Consider the following 20696-nt stretch of genomic DNA (forward strand, 5'->3'; position numbering starts at 1 on the left):
AGCTGCCCCCCTTCCCCCTAGTAATTTATGGCATTTGCTGCTGCTGTTGGAAAGGGACCACAGCCGATATAGAAAATATCTGCTGCAGCCATCCTTCATACATTGGGGCAATATTTAATATTTGTGGGGAATATGCTGTAAATATTTGATGATAAATGATAAGGTATGACAAGAGCTTACTTGCTGCATGCGATATTCACCATTTTAGCTAAGGCACCAAGAACTACCTTACCTTTACTTTCTTCTCAAAAAATGATTGGGGTATGTAGTCATAATTCAAGTGTGTGCCCAAGGCTCGTGGGGAGGGTTCAGCTTTTAGCCTCTGCAAAAGAAAATTTGAGACATAAATGGCAGAACAGGACATGCAAAATGAAAACATGTATTAATATCATATGTACAAAAGGAGTCATTAGTACTGGTTTTAGGTGTGGGCTAGCAGGGCAGTCGTCTAGGGAGCTGCACCCTGAGGGCGCGGGCGCAGTCATCCCATTAGCACCATCCGAATTAAGTGCACCTGCTCACTAAACACTTCTGCACCCCCCCCCCCCCCCCCCAGCTAACTGCTTCCACCCCCACTGGCCGCAAAATCCCCCCTGCTACTCACGTCCGCCCAACATGTAGGCAAGAGTGCGGGGGTCCTACTGCTGTGGCTGAATGGTGAGTGGCCGCAGGCAGAGGTGTGGATGGCACACAAACACACATACTCTCTCTCTATATATTTTATTGCCATTCCTGACGCATGCAATAAAACCAAAACATTGAAGTGCCGCCTGTATGTATGTATGTATGTATGTATGTATGTATGTATGTATGTATGTATGTATGGGATAGATAGAGTACCTGGTGCAATGTGTATAATGGTCTACCTGATGCAATGTGTATAAAGGGCTACCTGGCTCAGTGTGTATAAGAGGCTCTACCTGGTGCAATGTGTATAAGGGGCTACCTGGTGCAATGTATATAAAGGGCTACCTGGCGCAATGTGTATAAGAGGCTTTACCTGGTGCAGTGTGTATAAGAGACTACCTGCTGCAATGTGTATAAGGGGCTCTAACATGGTATAATGTGTATAAAGGGACACTACTGTGCGGTGTAATGTGAATTGGTACTATTTTGTGGCCATGCCCCTTCCCCATGAAGCCACGCCCCTTATGTTTTGCACATTGTCCCTGTTTTGATTTGTGGGGGGAAGGGGGGTGCGCCAAAGAAAATGTTTGCCCTGGGCTCCACAAGGTCTATAACCAGCCCCGGGTGGAGTAGTAAAAGAAACAGTGAGGAATTAAGATGTTACTATGAGTGCAGCAAAATAAGGCTTGGTCTGAAGAACATCTATCCTTAATTATTCTTGTAATGTGTATGCCCCCCTCAATTTGTCTCAGATGGATTAAGCATTCCTTCTAGGGCTGATATGTTGCAAAAGGCACAGGATGATGACAACCTAAGTCATTATTAAGTATCTGTATAGTACACATTGGGGGTAATTCCAAGTTGATCGCAGCAGGAATTTTGATAGCAGTTGGGCAAAACCATGTGCACTGCAGGGGAGGCAGATATAACATGTGCAGAGAGAGTTAGATTTGGGTGGGCTATTTTGTTTCTGTGCAGGGTAAATACTGGCTGCTTTATTTTTACACTGCAATTTAGATTGCAGATTGAACACACCCCACCCAAATCTAACTCTCTCTGCACATGTTATATCTGCCTCCCCTGCAGTGCACATGGTTTTGCCCAACTGCCAGAGCCGGCCATAGGTATAGGCAAACTAGGCAATTGCCTAGGGCATTTGATATGCCTAGGGGCATCATCAGCTCCTGCTGATTAAAATGATATGCTGCATGCCTATATTCTGTATGTAGCATTTCATATGCAGATACAGCCACAGTCTCACACAGTATATAGGCATGATGCATATCATTTTAATCAGCAGAAGCTGCTTGTGCATCCTAGCCACATAGCAATGCAAATAAGATGCTTAAAAAAAAAAGGTGCCCGACGTTAGCATTGATGCAAGATTTGTGAGGACACATCTGTATCCAAGAGAGGCAGAGGTCACAGTGTTAGTGGAAGTGTGAGTGCTGTGTGCATGTGAGTGGGTTGGTTGTGCAGTAGTGTTCGGAATATGTGTAAAGAGCATTATGTGTGTCATGAAAAATGCATTAATAATGTGCAACATATGTGTAAAGGGCCACTATGTGTGTCATTATGTGTATAAGGGCATTAATAATGTGCGGCATATGTGTAAGAGGGTACTACTGTATGTGTGTCATTATGTGTATAGGGACACTAATAATGTGCAGCAAATGTGTAGGGGGCACTGTGTGTGTCATGTGTAGAAGGGCATTAATAATGTGTGGCATGTGTGTCAGGGACATTATGTGTAAAAGGGCATTAATAAAGGTTGTCATAATGTGTAAAGTGCATTATGTTTATAAGGACATTAATGTGTCTCATAGTAATGTGTGGCATTATGTGTATAAGGTGCTCTACTATGTGGCGTTGCATATAGAAAGGGCACTACTGTGTCGTCTAATGTGAATAAAGAGCAATAAGGTGTGGTGTAATGTGAATAAGGAGCAATTCAGTGTGATGTAATGTGAATAAGGGGCTCTACTGTGAGGAGTAACGTTTATAAGGTAAAGTGATACTACTGTGGGATGTAATATGAATTATGGACACTATCGCATGATCATATGTGAATAAAGTTGCAGTACTGTGTGGTGTAATTGGAATTGGGGTTACTATTGTGTGGCCATGCCCCTTCCCAGCAAGAAGATGCCCCTTTTTGGGCTGTGCGTCAAATGTGCGAACTGTTCCTATTTAAAATATAGGGGGTTCAAGGACTGCTATGGGTGAGGGGTGATGGTGCTGGGAAAGAGGTGCAAGGTCAGAGGCAGAACCAGCGGTGGTGCTAGGGGGCACCAGCCAAAATCTTGCCTAGGGCATCATATTGGTTAGGGCCGGCTCTGCCAACTGCTAACAAAATTCCTGCTGCGATCAACATGGAATTACCCCCATTGTTGTTTCTTGCACCATTCCCAGGCATTTATGGTAACTAGAAGGCCCGTGAGCATTCTACATGCATAGAAGTAATCCTGACCTCTGCAAATCCTTTTGTGATTTTTTTCCCCCACTGTAATGTATTGTTAGAAGACCATCTCACCAAGGGCTCAATTATTTGCAGGATATACCCTGAAAAGAATAGATTTTACAAATAAGTATACTGCAAAAATATCTACAAGGATCCACAGCAAATATCAGAAATATACTGTATGCTGATCCTCGGGTTTTGTTCACAAAAGCAGCCCCCATAGAAACCTATGGGGGCTGTTTGCCTGCTGAATTTACCAAGCTAAGGAATGCAAAGTCAGGAGCTTGGTCTTGGTTGCTAACACCATCTGAAGGTGGCATTAGCCATTCTATCAGGTGTGATACGCTATCCCGGCGGCTGGGATGCCAGCTGCCACATGACTGACTGCGACATTCCGACTTTTAGAATGCCGACAGGGTAATTCATTTACCCTGGGGTGGCGGCTAGGGCTAAGGACACAGGGGGTGTCTGCTATGGCTAATCCTAGGGGTAGGCAGCTAGGGCTAAGGACACAGGGAGTGCAGACTATGGTTAACCCACCCTCTGGTGCTTTACCCTAGCGCTGACCGCATTCCTTGTAGACTATAGGATCCATGTTACAAAAAGTACCCAGAAGGGGGATACGCAGGATTACTCCCCGACACTCACTATTCGAGCATGCAAGGTTAGCAGACAGCATATGCTTCGTAGTGCGGCGGCCACCGGGAAGTAAAAGTAAAGGGATTGCAAATTTGATCACTTTACTTTTACACATGGCAGGAAAGGGATCTTATCAGAGCCCTTGTCCCTGCATGTGAACAGTAGCACATCCCGCCAGAAGTTAATTTCTTACTGCTGCAAATAGTGGCATTAAGGAATTACAGTTATCGAATCTAGGACACGATAGTTAGTAAATGTGCCTCAGTACCTCTAACTTTATAACTATAGACTGGGCTTACACAAGTTATGAAAGGTATTCTTTGTTTGCCAGGGGTTTACCTAGGAAAACTCATGCTTGTTTCAGCTACCACACTTTACCAATACAAAAGTGATTATAATACACAGCTGAGTCACATTATTATGACCACCAGCAAATAGCCAGAGTAACCACCGTGTGCATCATGGACAGCAGCTAGAAGGGCTGAATGGTCTTTTGTAGCCCCCAAGTTCATTCTGACGATGAGCTGCTCCATTGTAGCTTATCGGTCGGCCCTCACGCGCCTTCGTAGGCGACGTTCACCTGTACCACAATGTCACATGGTGCTCTGCAGTTTCCACGTTGGTTATTCACAATGGTGCTATTTGTCCAGTCAAAAAACACCTTTCCCCACAGCAGCACACGAACAGTTCACAAACTGCGCTGTTTCAGAAATATTGCCACCTTAGGCCTGAAAGCCGATAATCATCCCTTTTTGCAACTTGGATAAAATCGCCCCTTTGACCCTTGACAGGAATGAGTGATATGTGTGCAGACAGCCTATCGCACACCTTATATACCCATCAAGCTAGCGCGCAACACGTGACATACTTCATGGGCTACGCGCTGCCGATGTCAAATGTAGGAGGTGATCAAGATAATGTGACTCGACCGTGTATGTTTATTAAATGATAAAGGGAAAGTGTAATAGGTTGGTGTGTGGTATTTTGCAACTCAGTCTCTACCAGAAATCTGTAAGGGTAGACTTATACACTCTTTATTTACTCCAGTTTGCAACGATAGAATATACATACCTCTAATTTATTGGCAGCTCTAAATTCTATCAACGGAATGATGGGTGGTGGTTCTTTATTGTGCACTGTATGCACTATGCTATGTAATAGCATCATAGCCCAATTGGACCCTGAGAATAAACATGAGACAAATATCATACAAAGATACTGACCTGTTGTAAAGTCTAAGTTACAGTTGCAGAAGGCATTCATATTGTTACTTACCCCACGTTAAAAGATGTGTTGTTGCCTGAAGATATGTTAATTGTTTTGTAGTCAATATTACTATTTATGTGTAGTATTTTTGGTGTTGTTTAGGTAACTATAATATGAATTCTCTCTATTTGCCAAGTCCCCCAGCCAGCAATAGGTATTGCAAAATGTGAGGAATTGTGTATTTAGCACGGGCAGTACTGGTAAAAACACTGCCTCTATCCACCTATGGCTATACTGTAGCTAGAGGGCATTTCTAGACATTTTCCGTTATTATTCAAATCAAGCATTTTATTTAATTATTTTCTACTCTTTTTTTAAATTACTATTACAACTTCCAACCAGCATCACTGGGAGCGAAGTATTATTCTGTTGCCTCTGCAAACGTTTTTTGATAAAATTGGAGAGATATCAGATTATCTTTTGCTGCAATAAACAGCAACAGAAAATCTGGAGGTATCGCAGGTCTTGATAAATAGAATGAAATATGATCGCGACCTGCACTAATGATTTACGAGCAGCGGCTCCTCTCTTATTTAGGTAGGGGGGCTGCCTTGAGGACTGTCTGACTCCCGTGTCCCCAGTTACAGCACCTGAGTAATAGAGCTGACAGGTGCCGAGACCCAGTGCATACGCACAAACGGTGGCTTCACTGCGCATGCACAAACCCAAGCATCTATGGACTACATCAGCTGCAGTCCTTACAAACCGGCTAGGCAGGGGAGTGGCTTCCTACAGGAAGCCAGCTCTCTGCCAATGGCAGCCTGCTTTGGCAGTCCCGGAGGGAGGCAACACCTCCTAATGGGACTGCCTGTCCTGCTGGTGACTAGCAGGTAGGACTTCCAATAGGAAGTCACTGGCAGTCACAGTGAAGCCAGTGCAGTCTCACGGACTGCATCTGGCTCACTGAGGTCAGGTGGCGGATTTTACCTGGGGGGGGGGCTGCAGTCATGCAGCCCATAGGTAGAATCTGCCACTGCGCTTTACCATTTACAAATGGTTCCTTCTGGCTTGTTAAAAGCAAATTCCATGTTTTAGAAAATGTTTGTAAAAATGAAACTCCCTCCTCCTTATAAAAATGTTTGGGGTCCATCCTAGTGGTGTCCAGTTCACCATCAATGGTCTCCATAAGTAATTTTCTTCAAACTCATCAATTTGAAACCACTAACTGCGGAGAGGTGACAGTGGCAAAGCCAAGCTGAGAAAGAAGGCAGGGCTAAGGTGACATGGCCTGTAGCATGCTGGTTGGGGGAATTTAATAAGAATCGTTACTAGGCGAAATTACAAATCGCTGCGTATCACCCCTAATCGCCGGAACAAAAAGAGCATATTTGCCAACAAGCATTTTCACTTGCATCTTTGTCTTCCGATGGTGTATTTAGTCGCTTTGTAGAAGAATTTGGATAATGTTCTTGTATTTCTTTATGGTGGAAATAATTCATGGGTGCAGGTACACTAGAGAAGTTTGGGTGTCGATGGAGGCAATAAACGCCACTTTTTAGAAGTATGTATCTTTTTTTTAATCGAAAATGTGATTGCGATAAAAGCCCAAAAATGTGATAATTATCTCAATCTACTTTTCGGCTGTTTTATCGCATTTCGAAAACAAATAAATGAAGTGCGCATGCTCTGTTTCAGAGCAGGACATGCAGAGTGATCACCGGGATCCCGGCAGCTTGAATGCCTCCCCACTGGGAATGTGCACAGCAACTATCACCTGCTGCTCTGCTATTCAGAGCAACAATGGGTGCTCCACCCAACTCCCCTTCCCCCCCCCACACCATGGGACACTGTGGCTCGGGGTTGGTACAGCAGGACAGTCCCAGAAAATCCGGACTGTTATGCCAAATGCGGGGCAGTTGGGAAGTATGCATTATCCCAGTTTCTTCCCAGGACCAACCCAGCTCGCTACCCAGGTTGGATTCCCAGGCCACTGGACCCAGGTTAGCCCTTTCACACTGAGCCGTGACCCGGGTTTACCCGATGACAACCTGGGTCAAAGCGGTGTTGTGAAAGCAGTATGATGGATAGTAAATATAACTCTCACAAGCATTTTGCTTTATTTTGACTGTCAAGTGCTTGCATGGTTACTTGTTACATGATTACTTCCTCCCACTCCTACCTCCCAAGATTTTTCACGTGCTGCACCACTTCTCTGGAATTCCCTACCTCTCCCCCTCATACTCTCCACCTCTCTACAAAACTTCAAATGGGCTCTCAAGACCCACTTCTTCTCCAAACCCAGCCAAATCTCATCCTAACCCTCTGTTCTGCACTCTCTATGTACCCCATCTGTGTCACCCCTGTCTGTCTACCCCTCCCCTTTAGAATGTAAGCTCTCACGAGCAGGGCCCTCTTCCCTCATGTGTTTATCCTTTCTTACTTTAATAATCTTCAACTGCACCAAATCCATCAGTCTTCTGCCACCTGATAGTTACATCTGCAGATGACACTGGAATAAGTATGTTTATTTACCCTGTACTTGTCCTATACTGTCATCAACTGTAAGTTGCTGTTTTCCTGTTTGATTATTTGTTTATGTACTCTGTAATTGGGCGCTGCGGAACCCTTGTGGCACCATATAAATAAAGGATAATAATAATAATAATAATAATAAATGGTTTGATGCAGTGTATTGCATTCACCATGTGGTGCACATAACCTGAACTGAAATAAGAAATTGCAACTATTGCTCAGATTAAACACTTTGAGAACACCAACAGATTCCTAAATACATCAGATGATTAACAAGATTTTGTCACAAGTATCACCAAATTCTTGACAACTTTTAAAAAAGTAGTTTCAGGGAGATTGTAGACACTGTACACGCTGTTAAAGGGGCGTGTCATGTTCCGCTCAAAGGAAATGTCTAGCTCTACCTATGGATGGATCTGTTGCCACTCAGGGGTGTGTCCTGCAGTGGCAGCTGAAAACTATAGTGCAAAGAGCAGCATCCCAAAACGAACGCCACCGGCTCAGACCAGAAATGCACGACCATCACAAACTGACAAATGACAGTGCAGCTGGACCCAGCACAAAGTCAGACCCTCCCTTGTGTCATTATGGAGATGAGATTTCTCCCCAGGACTTTGCCTATATCACAAACTACTGACAGAGATAGGAAGATGGAAGAAGATAAAATAGAATAAAAGTCCCCTGTAACCTGGGCATGGTAGCTAGCGACCCGGCATTTTGTAACTTCCAACATCATATTATGTGTTTTCGTGGGACTCAGCCCGCTTCATCATATGGGAAATTTACTTGCGAGTTCAGGGTATGACTGCTTTGACCTGATGTGGCGTTTATTGCCTCCATTGCATACTTGCCTACTCTCCCAGAATGGCCGGGAGGCTCCCGAAAATCGGGTGACCCTCCCGGTCCCACGGAAGAGCAGGCAAGTCTCCTGATTCGCGGGGCCCCCCTGCCCGTCCGCCCACTTAGTGTGTAAAGTGGGCGGTCCGGGCAGTCGATGACGCGATTCTGCAAGAATCGCGTCATCATAGCCACGCCCCCTGCAGTGTAATGCTGGTGATCGCGGCATTACAGAGCGGGGGGGGGTGGCTTAAAGGAGGCGTCATTGTGACCATGCCTTTGCTCCACCCCACCCGCCCTTGCTCCGCCCCTGTCCCGCCTCCGGCCCACCCCCTCCTCTTCGTCACAGCCTCCCCTGCCCGCCCTCTGAGCCGACCTGGCTGCTCTCTCCCGCAGAGAGCAGCCAGAATGTCGGTAACTATGCTCCATCGACACCCAAACTCCTCTAATGTACCTGCACCCATTAATTATTTCCACCATAAAAGAAATATAAGAACATCTTCCAAATTCTTCTACTGCAATGAGAGGTCACTTTATCAAAATCAGGGGCCCATTTATTAAAAAATATTTGCAGTTATTCCCCTAAAACTCCTGTTTAAGGGTTAGCTGCAAATGTTAAGTATTTCTGGAATATATCTAGAAGGGATCACAGCAGATATCTCGGATACCTGCTGCAATCTCTATTCCTGCCAGTAACTGCATCCCTCATAGGTTTCTATGGGGAATGCGATGCTACAAGATTTCTCAATATCTGGAATGCAAAGCATTCCCAATATCGGCCCCCGCAGGCAGAGGGATCCTCCAGAAGTGGCCCCATGTATGGTCAGCAGGACCCCACATACACAGCATCCCCAGCACCCCACTTGGCACATCCCAGGGACCGGTCCCTGCGGGTGCTAGGTGATACAGATGTAGCCACGCTCATCTAGCCTGCAGCTTTGCCATATTCACGGCAAGTGTGTGCCCGCAACTAGGACGTGTGTCTGATATTGCTCCTGATTTGGGTCCCCAGCAGTCAATGTGCATGCGCGGCCATTGGCGGGGCATGCATCGCTAAGAACCGACTGAGAGGGAGCCGGAGGCTCTCTTGAAAAAATTGTGAATGTTAACCCATAGGCTACTATAGGATAACACCATCTGGAAATAGCATTATCCTGTTGGGGCCAAGCTCCGGAAAGAAATCTGGCAGCACGGCGGTCCCCATAGAAACCTATGGGTAGGGTAGGCTTACCATACTATCCATTTAAACTGGGACGTGAATTACACAGGTTCTGTGGCTGATTATAACCAAGTGAAATGCAGGCTTGAAGTCAGCCAGCCGCAGAAGCTGTGTAATTCAGGAGTGTGTCCCGGATTAAAGGGATAGGAGCAGATGTATCAAAAATGTGATAAGTTTCGAAAAAAAATTCATCACTTATGTCTTTTTCGTGACTTTTTCAAATTATGTATTTTTTTTTAGAAAATGTGATTGCGATAAAAGCCCAAAAATTTGATAATTATCGCAATCTACTTTTCGTTCGTTTTATCGCATCTCAAAAAAAATAAAATGAAGTGCGCGTCTCTGATTCAGAGACGGACATGCACAGTGAGTTCCTTGGTGGCGTTCAGCACATACCTGACCTACAGCAGTAAAGAATAGCTAGTTTACTATGGGGACACTTATTAGAAAACTTTTACAAAGACAATTCGATTGGTTAATCTAATGACTGTTGTAAACATGTTACTAAAATTAATTTAAACTGGCCTTTAGTAGTGTGCTGTTTACTTCCAACAGAACTATTAAGAGTCTCACAAACAAAACATATATATATATATATATATATATATATATATGCCAGGCAGCGGCTGGGTCCATCAGTGTTTTTAAAAAGCATTGCACACCAGGCCATTTCATCACATAAGCAAGCAGTTTATTCACAGTTCAGCCAGGGTTATCACGACAATAACATTTAACTTCTTTTTCTTCTCTCCAGCACAATATTCATATGGGTTACATCAGGTTACATCTCCTTTCATATGCTTCACTGGCAATAACAGCATTAACAATGATGTGAGAGCATTACAGTACAGTACATACCAACGCAGTCTCTGGGAATCAGTAGTGCGGCTTCTGCAAACAGATTCATTTCAGTGTGCTCTCCCCCATTTGCTAGGGGCTCAATCTAAACGGGATCTCTTATGGACACGTTACTGAGGGCCTTCCGCCAAACGTGGTTGCCTACCACTCACCCAGCTCGTCCTCTCCCGAAGTATCACACCTCCCATCCTGCTTCTTGGGTACCCCTGAAGGTGGGGATCCCCTTTGTTCCTGGTTCTTTCCACTGTACTCTGCATACTGTGGCTCTAACACTGTACTCTCCATCTCTCACTGAAGCTGCTGGCTTTCCTGTTACACTGCAGATATGGGCTCTCCCTCTCTTCATAGCAATACCCACATGCTGCACTTCTCTCCATCATGCCAGGGACTGTGGAGTACCATGCTTGTTCCACAGTCCCCAGACTGCGTTTCTCCTGGACACTAGCCTGTACCCTCCACCCTCAGTCCTCAGCTCACACTGAATTCTAGCCTGAGTCTTTTCCTTGTCCTCTAAAACCCCCTACACTTCCTGTCCTAACCTCTTACATGTCGCAGGGTCTGCCAGAACTGGGGGGGGTAATTCCAAGTTGATCGCAGCAGGATTTTTTTTTAGCAGTTGGGCAAAACCATGTGCACTGCAGAGGAGGCAGATTTAACATGTGCAGAGAGAGTTAGATTTGGGTGGGGTGTGTTCAATCTGCAATCTAATTTGCAGTGTAAAAATAAAGCAGCCAGTATTTACCCTGCACAGAAATAAAATTACCCACCCAAATCTAACTCTCTCTGCACATGTTATATCTGCCCCCCTGCAGTGCACATGGTTTTGCCCAACTACTAAAAAATTTCCTGCTGCGATCAACTTGGAATTACCCCCTGGTTTTGGGGCCATAAACTCCCCCACTCACTGATAAGAATCAAAAGACTATTGGAACTTTCCAAAAGCTGTTGTCTCCTAACATTCCAGTATGCCACACACATTATATATATATATATATATATATATATATATATACACACATACATATATACACACACACATACACACTAACTGAATACCCGTGCTTCACTACGGAAATTCAAGATTAATCACAGAGATTTTATTGTAAGAAAATCTGTAGTCTCTGTGTCTTATTTTCACAATGGGATATACCTAAAGTTAACTGGTTAGTTTATCACAGAAGATCAACAATTAGACTTGAACAGGACATGCTCCGCCCACTGCTGCCAATCTGTCAAAAGTCTAAATTCCCGCACTGAGTAGAATAATCCGCTCTCCTTATGGGTCCTCCTTTGAGGCAAAAAGGTAAAAGATTTTTGCACAACAGTTACGGTCACTAGGACATTTTATTTTTCACCCCTTCTCACCCCCCATGCTGAGGCGGGCTGAACTTGGACTAAAACGGCATCAGGAGTGTCACTATTCATCTCTGCGATCCTGAAAACTATGGATTTTTACATGTCACCACCCCTTTCCCACCCCCACCACTAGGGACGCTAGGGGTGTCTTACCCCCACAGTATTTGTTTCCAGATTGTAAGTCATATGAGTACAAAGTGTGGTGTAAATTGCTCCAGGCATTCAAGAGTTATGCTCGAAAACTATGGATTTTAACATGTCACCCCTTTCCCACCCCCACCTCTAGGGGTGCTAGGGGTGTCTTACAATCTGGAAACAAATACTGTGGTGGTAAGACACCCCTAGCTCCCCTAGGGGTGGGGATGGGTAGGGGGTGAAATATTAATATCCATAGTTTTCTTGCATAACTCTGGAATGCCTGGAGCAATTGACACCAAACTTGGTACACACATGACTTACCATCTGGAAACAAATACTGTGGGGGTAAGTCATATGTGTACCAAGTTTGGTGTAAATTGCTCCACATATTATACAAAGGGTACAAGGGGTGGAAGAAAAAAATCGCCCAACAAAAAAAGAAGGGCTATCAACTTCCTACAAGAACCCCCAAACCAGGCATCATCAATTTAACTAAAAAGGAACTATCCCACCCACAAACATCAATATTGAACAAAGGTCTAAAGTTTGCTCCGAACCAACATGTAAATAAATTTGATCTATTTGTCGACCTCAACAGATACGTACGTAGTCTAACACTCAAAAGGCATTTCTTAAAGAATCCCTTACAAAAATTGAATAACGAACCTCGAACCAAGCCTGTGGTTGCCCCCTCTTCGAGGTATTATCCAGTGGAGTCTAGAGGTAGCCATATTGATTTCTTTTTTGACTCCGTTAAAGGAGATTTTAGGAAATTGAAGCTTCAAAATAACAAATTTTGTGACAATCTCACATCTCAGGAGAGATTAGCCATTAAACAACTTAATAATGACGAAATCTTAATCAAAATGGCGGATAAAAGGGGTGCCGTCGTGATTCAAGAGAGATCTACATATGTTAATGAAGCTCTGAAACAAATTAACGATACTTCCACCTACGAATTGCTCAAAGGTGATACGACTGAAAAATTTGTAGAAGAACTACACAATCTACTATATGAGGCAAAGACTAAAGGGGTGATCTGTAAGGAGGAATCGGACTATATTCTTAATAAAAAAACGAAGATACACATCTTCTATCACCTACCTAAGGTACATAAGGGTACCATTCCTCCCCCAGGTCGACCTATAGTGGCAGGTGTCGATTCACTAACAGCTAACCTGTCACATTTTCTCGATATTAAATTACAACCATATGTGAAGAATCAGTTGTCCTATTTAAAAGACTCAACAAGTCTTTTAAAAAGTCTTAATGAAGTACGGCGGCATTCCTCCTATAGATGGGTTACCATCGATGTTCAAGCCCTCTATACCTCCATCTCTCACTCCATGGGGTTAGAAGCAGTGGGAAAAATTTTGTCAACAGACATCCTGGTCACCAAAGATGAGAGAGATTTCATGCTGGGGAGCATATGGTTCGTACTGAACCGTAATTATTTCGAGTTTGAAGGACATTACTATCTGCAGCGACAAGGCACAGCGATGGGAACTAAATTTGCCCCATCGTATGCTAATATATACATGAACCAGTGGGAGCAGGAAAATCTATACACCAACGAGGGTTTTAGATACCACATCATCAAGTTCTATAAAAGGTACATAGACGATTTGATCCTGATTTGGGATGGAGACCCAGAGACATTGGCTAGTTTCATCTCCTCTATACAGAAGAATTTGTATAATCTCAGATTTACGCATAAACATCATCCTTCCACTATCGACTATTTAGATATTCTTCTAAGTGTGAATAATGAAGGCGTTATGAACACTAAAACCTTCTTTAAGGAGACTGACGCTAATAGTTTCATACCACACAACAGCTGCCACCTCGCTAGATGGAAGACGTCAGTACCTTATTCACAGTTTATGAGGATGAGAAAGAATTGTAGTACCTTATCCAGTTATTGGGAACAATCGTCAGATTTGGTTAGACAATTCATTGACAGAGGTTATGAAGAATCAGCATTACTCAATGATCAAATAAGAGCATCTAAGATAGATAGAAAGAAGTTCTTTTCTGCAAAAGGGAAACTTAAGGATAATTTGCAAACCGAGAGACCTTTCATTACTCAATTTAACCAAGAGAATGTGAAAATCAGACGCATTTTGAATCGGCACTGGCATCTCCTACTCAGAGATCCCATATTAGGCCCGCATCTACCTGACAGACCGAACATAGTTTTTAGAAAGTCCAGAAATCTTAAGAGCATCTTGGCCCCAAGCCAATTACCTCCTCGTCAACCTCCAAGGGATAGCTCCAACAGGCACCCTATGATGTCAAGAACAGGTCTATTCCCTTGCAACAAATGTATTTGTTGTCGACATGTCGACAAGAGAAGCTTTAGCTGGAAGAATGATAGTAATAGGATACACAAGCTGAAGACCGTGGTAACATGCAACACCAATTATGTTATCTACAAAATTAATTGCCCATGTACGCTCTCTTACATCGGCAAAACCAAGAGGTGTTTGAAATTAAGAATCCAGGAGCATTTACGTAACATCAGGAATCAAGTTTTGAACCACAGTCTCCCCCGACACTTTCTTGAATGTCATAATTCTGAAATCCAGGGTTTAACGTTCACAGTTCTGGATCATATTACTGAGAAATAAGAGAGGAGGTGACAGAGATCTGTACTTGGCCCAGAGAGAATCCTATTGGATCTACACCCTGAGCACCCACATCCCTAATGGACTCAATGAGAACATTGACATGGCTTGTTTTTTGTAGATTAGGCCTCATTTTCTTACAGAGAACCTGAGTATGGTTCGCTCCTCATTAGTCAGGTCTCTCAAATTAGGCCCCACTCCTTTCCACTTTTACTCCTTCTTCTTCTTGTGTATTTTTGCAATGAATATTTTTCCGATATCCGACATGTGTTGTGCATTAGAACTGCACTGTAGGGACTAATATCTTGCTGGATGATTCAATGTATACTATGTAGAATGTCCATTTTTACTATGGAAATTAATGTATGTGTATACTGATATCTTTTGTAAAAGTGGAGCCTTTTTCTCTAAAGTATGAGTAACATATTAAGCTATATATTTCTTAGATCTAACCCGTTCACCTCCACTACTTGGAGAGGTTCCCTCAAGGTAAATAAGTCTAAAAAGGATATAATTGTCGCTAATATTGCCAGTCAGGCATTATACCACTCTTCATAATTATCGGTTTGAACCAGCATCACACATTATTAATAGTAATTCAGTCACACTTAAGGCCCCTTTAGTTAACTGGTTTCTGTATACTGTAAACACGTTAAGTTTTGTTTCTTCACGGCACTAAGCATTCCATGTCCCCACTGGTTCAGTAATAACAGGTGATTGCATCTATTAAGGATGCACATAGGCGGCTATGCGCAGCGCCGGTTGCTATGGCGCTGGAACGCAAGCCGCACCTTTTCCGCACCACGTGACTGGTTCACGTGACGCGGGTGGATGGGGAAGGTTTCCCTGGTAACCCCGGGACTGCGGCACGAGTGACGAGCAGTGAATCGCTCATTCACGACTCGGATTGACTAGATAATTTTGGTAATTAGCACACGAGTATATGTAGTTAATATTGCAGGGTTCTGGGCCCGCTCTTCATTACCTTTATTCGTTAAGTACTATGTCACTTTGAACAATGTAGTTGTACACTATAGCACTAGGGGTGCACAGAATAAACATGGTTTATATACCACACTTTAGTGAAATTGACTTATATACTCATTTAATTGATTAATTAATTGGCTTCCAGATGAGATTGACATAGGTCTATTGTCCATTAGTCTAATCAGGGAAATTATGTCATAAGACTTCCCCTATAAAAGTTTGAATTGAGCTCCCATGTTCCATTGCAAGGATACTGGAGTACTACTGGCTGTCTGCTTGGAAAGTAAGGGTTTTTCATACTCTTTGGAAGAAGGCTCTATTTAATTTATGATATGTATATTATTCTGGGTTAGACTGATTGGCACTTAATTTTCTAATGTTTAAAGTTCTTAGTCTTTAATTTAGACTTACATAGTGCCAAGTATTATGTACAAAAGGAGTGATATTTAAGATTGACTATTTGAACATGCATCATGTCTCAGTTATATAGTCTAATTAATGTGAATTGGATTTATTATAAATCTGCTAGCATGTGAGCAATGCACAATGTCTCAGTTTTTAACACACATACAGAGGTCAGGTGATCCAGCTAGTAGTTGAGTATGGCCACCATATCTAAAATCATTGGTTATTATCTAATTGACCCTTAGGTTGTTTTCTGTGTGAATCTGTATGGACATCCTATCCGTATCTATTTTTAACGCTCGTATTTGACCCATGAGGTATGTTGTGATTCTCTAGAATTCTATCTGTAATATCCATAAAAACATTTATATTAATACCAATATAATTGTTGATCTCGATTAATGCGTTTCCTTTTTCGCTACCGTTAGGGTTGTTTATACTATATTTTTTGTCAGGGGACTATGTGTACATTATATCAGTTTATACTGATCAGTTAGTTTTAGTTTGATCCATGTATTAGACACATATGTGTTCCCCCTATTGAAAACAATAATGAGGGTGATGATAATTAAGCCTCCACTCCTCCTCCTCCCTTCCTCTCTTGTTCCTTGGTCATAATTGTCCCAGACATATATTCATTAAAATTAATTGACTCATTAGGTCCATTTCTGGCAGGATCTTGCTGTCTCCACCTTCATTTTTGAAAATTAGAAACATAGGAAGTAGAAGAATTTTTATCAGTTTGACGCATGAGGTACGGGATGTTTTAATCATATGACTTATACAATGGTCGGTAATCCATTCTTTGATAATAAGAGTCAATTATTAATTATTTTTTAACTAGAATGGCTGGAAGCCTCGGCAGCCTTGTTTGTGATGCTTTGAGATTAATCTTTGATAAATCCTGATTATCCACCTTGTTTGATTACATTCTGATAGGCGCTAATACCAAAAGGTATGTAAAATACCCAATGATGATAATATATATGGATTCTTACTGTAACCATCTAATCCAGTTTTCAGATTTTGCCATTAGCCCAATTATTGTCTGTTGCTTTGTTTTACCATGTCTTGCACATCCTATTTTCCATGGACTGTTCTTTGTATAAATATTGACTAGTTGTTCTGTAATTTTTAGACATACTCCTGATGAAGTCTTGGCTTGTTATACTTGATGTTATCTCTGAATATCATATGAGGAAGAATAAAGATACTGCACTAAGTTGCCGATATTCCTCTACCAACTCCAATGGTGGAGTATTCGAAGAGAAATTACATCATTCTGTCTATGTAATATGATGGACATGCGTCTTTACTTCTGTACATTTTTAATAATTTTTTTTTTTTTTTATGAAAGAACAGTTCATGCTTATGTTTTAAAATTAATGATAATTGTGAAACCCACTGGGTTCCCTGTATTTATAGGTTGTAATCACATCTGGGCGCCAATTTCCTACATATATATATATATTATATAAATAAAAATTATTTATTTTCTGCGATATCCCCGCTGCATAAATCGCTCTATAATTTGATCCAATAGACCGATTTATGCAGCGGGTATATTGCAGAAAACATCTTCTTGATATAAAAAAAATGAGGTAATGAGAACACCAAGATCAACATTACTTGTATCTGCACAGAAGAACGTCATGAAAATAGAAAAAATTCCTTTAGTAACAGAATTTACTACTGCCAGCTCAGTCATTCCTAAAGCCACACGGGCACTTTGGCCAATTATTTCAAGTGATAAAACCACCCATTGCTTCCAGAACACCACTATTATGCCCAGTAACAAAAGGGGTCGCAACCTACGCGACATGTTGGTAAAGACAGACGTCACCAAGTGCAAACAAATTATTCAGGGAAAGGGTTGCTTCAAGTGCGCTTCATGTACCACTTGTACATTTTTGGAATTTGGACCTGCTTTTGTACAACCAATCACTCACAAAAAGTTCCGCATCCAACATTACCTTACGTGCTCCACGCAATTCGTCATTTATGTACTCCAATATCCGTGCGGCCTATTGTATGTCGGACGAACCATTAGAATGTTTAAAGAATGTATGGCGCTTCATCGCTCTGCCTTCAAGGCTGCCTTGGAGAATAAAGATAATGATCAGCCAGTAGCACGCCATTATAAAGCTGCCAATCACCAACCACAGCAATTAAAATATATGATCGTGGATCATGTCCCTGTGCTGACCAGAGGAAGAGATCGGGATAAAAGACTCTCACAGAAAGAGACACAGTGGATCTATCGTCTGAACTCTCTGGCGCCCCATGGGATAAATGAACAGATTGTCTGGAACGTTTTCTTATAAATTTTTCTGAAAGTAACCAACATTTAGGGTAGATAATTAGCATCTAACTCTGAGTTTCCATATATAGTTATCATCCAAGACTGTAAACAATAATGATATTTAGTTTAATAATGATATCATTGTGACTATTTGATAGTTTATAGTTACGATGCATTATTTGTTGGCATCTATGTATGCCTTATCCAGTAAGAGATTTTTAAACCTTAACCTTTTTTAAAACTTTAATGTTTTTTTTTTCACATTGATCACTATACTCTTTTTTTTATTTTTTTAGCATTTTGTCCCCCCTGGTGATCCATAGATGCGGCTGTAGGAGGCTTCCAGCATCTGTGGTTGCCCGGCAACAGAGTGACGTCACCGGACATGATCCGATTCCCGTAGCTGCCCGGATGTCCTGCCCACGGCCCGCGGACGAGAGCCAGCGTGATGGGGCTCTTTCAGACACACATATAAGGTAAGCATGCACTACAGCTCTTTGTTCACAGCATTTCACCTTGAAAAAAACACCTTGAAACGTCGGTGTCATAGAATGCTTTTCTACATTTGAATACATCACCTCTTTCACAAATCCACTGAGTGCCGCCTGGTCTTGTGCGGCTGTTGGGGGGATTGCTACGCTCCTGCCCAGGGGACCTTGCTGTGTGTAGGTCCATAAGGAGGGCACCGTGGTCATTGTACATTTATGGAGTGCCTATTTGTTTGATTATATATATATATTTATTACACACACACACACACACACACATACACACACACACACACTGCTCAACAAAATAAAGGGAACACTTAAACAGCACAATGTAACTCCAAGTCAATCACACTTCTGTGAAATCAAACTGTCCACTTAGGAAGAAACACTGATTGACAATCAATTTCATATGCTGTTGTGCAAATGGAATAGGCAACAGGTGGAAATTATAGGCAATTAGCAAGACACCCCAATAAAGGAGTTGTTCAGCAGGTGGTGACCACAGATCACTTCTCAGCTCCTATGCTTTCTGGCTGATGTTTTGGTCACTTTTGAAAGCTGGCAGTGCTTTCACTCTAGTGGTAGCATGAGACGGAGTCTACAACCCACACAAGTGGCTCAGGTAGTGTAGCTCATCCAGGATGGCACATCAATGCGAGCTGTGGCAAGAAGGTTTGCTGTGTCTGTCAGCATAGTGTCCAGAGCATGGAGGCGCTACCAGAAGACAGGCCAGTACATCAGGAGACGTGGAGGAGGTCGTAGGAGGGCAACAACTCAGCAGCAGGACCGCTACCTCCGCCTTTGTGCAAGGAGGAACAGGAGGAGCACTGCCAGAGCCCTGCAAAATGACCTCCAGCAAGCCACAAATGTGCATGTGTCTGCTCAAACGATCAGAAACAGACTCCATGAGGGTGGTATGAGGGCCCGACGTCCACAGGTGGGGGTTGTGCTTACAGCCCAACACCGTGCAGGACGTTTGGCATTTGCCAGAGAACACCAAAATTGGCAAATTCGCCACTGGCGCCCTGTGCTCTTCACAGATGAAAGCAGGTCCTCACTGAGCACATGTGACAGACGTGACAGAGTCTGGAGACGCCAAGGAGAATGTTCTGCTGCCTGCAGCATCCTCCAGCATGGCCGGATTGGCAATGGGTCAGTAATGGTGTGGGGTGGCATTTTTTGGGGGGTTCGCACAGCCCTCCATGTGCTCGCCAGAGGTAGCCTGACTGCCATTAGGTACTGAGATGAGATCCTCAGACCCCTTGTGAGACCATATGCTGGTGCGGTTGGCCCTGGGTTCCTCCTAATGCAAGACAATGCTAGACGTCATGTGGCTGGAGTTTGTCAGCAGTTCCTGCAAGACGAAGGCATTGATGCTATGGACTGGCCCGCCCGTTCCCCAGACCTGAATCCAACTGAGCACATCTGGGACATCATGTCTCGCTCCATCCACCAATGCCACGTTGCACCACAGACTGTCCAGGAATTGGCGGATGCTTTAGTCCAGGTCTGGGAGGAGATCCCTCAAGAGACTATACGCCACCTCATCAGGAGCATGCCCAGGCATTGTAGGGGGGTCATACAGGCATGTGGAGGCCACACACACTACTGAGCCTCATTTTGACTTGTTTTAAAGGACATTACATCAAAGTTGGATCAGCCTGTAGTGTGTTTTTCCACTTTCATTTTGAGTGTGACTCCAAATCCAGACCTCCATGGGTTAATAAATTTGATTTCCATTGATAATTTTTGTGTGATTTTGTTGTCAGCACATTCAACTATGTAAAGAACTAAGTATTTAATAAGAATATTTCATTCATTCAGATCTAGGACGTGTTCTTTAAGTGTTCCCTTTATTTTTTTGAGCAATGTATATAAAGTTTCATGCAAACAACATATAGAAAATATTACTACATTTTTAGACTAGTTCAATATATGTAAGTATAATTTAGCTAAAGGGAGATGTTTTAAGCATATTCTTTTTGTAAAAAAAAGTAAATTTAGAGGTGGA

General features: G+C 42.8%; 1 protein-coding gene across 2 annotated transcripts in view; it reads right to left on the bottom strand.

Annotated features, from left to right (window-relative positions):
* Nucleotides 1-20696, bottom strand: part of LOC134910166 (sulfotransferase 6B1-like) — a 114048-nt gene that overhangs the window by 23890 nt on the left and 69462 nt on the right. For both annotated transcript variants that reach the window (XM_063917891.1, XM_063917892.1), the window contains exons 2-3: nucleotides 4799-4908; nucleotides 233-322 (exon numbers count right to left, since the gene is read on the bottom strand). In XM_063917891.1, coding sequence (XP_063773961.1) covers nucleotides 233-322; nucleotides 4799-4908 — 200 coding nt within the window. The remainder of the gene's footprint in view (nucleotides 1-232; nucleotides 323-4798; nucleotides 4909-20696) is intronic.

The sequence above is a fragment of the Pseudophryne corroboree genome, chromosome 4 (assembly GCF_028390025.1).
Source record: "Pseudophryne corroboree isolate aPseCor3 chromosome 4, aPseCor3.hap2, whole genome shotgun sequence".
Classification (NCBI taxonomy): domain Eukaryota; kingdom Metazoa; phylum Chordata; class Amphibia; order Anura; family Myobatrachidae; genus Pseudophryne; species Pseudophryne corroboree.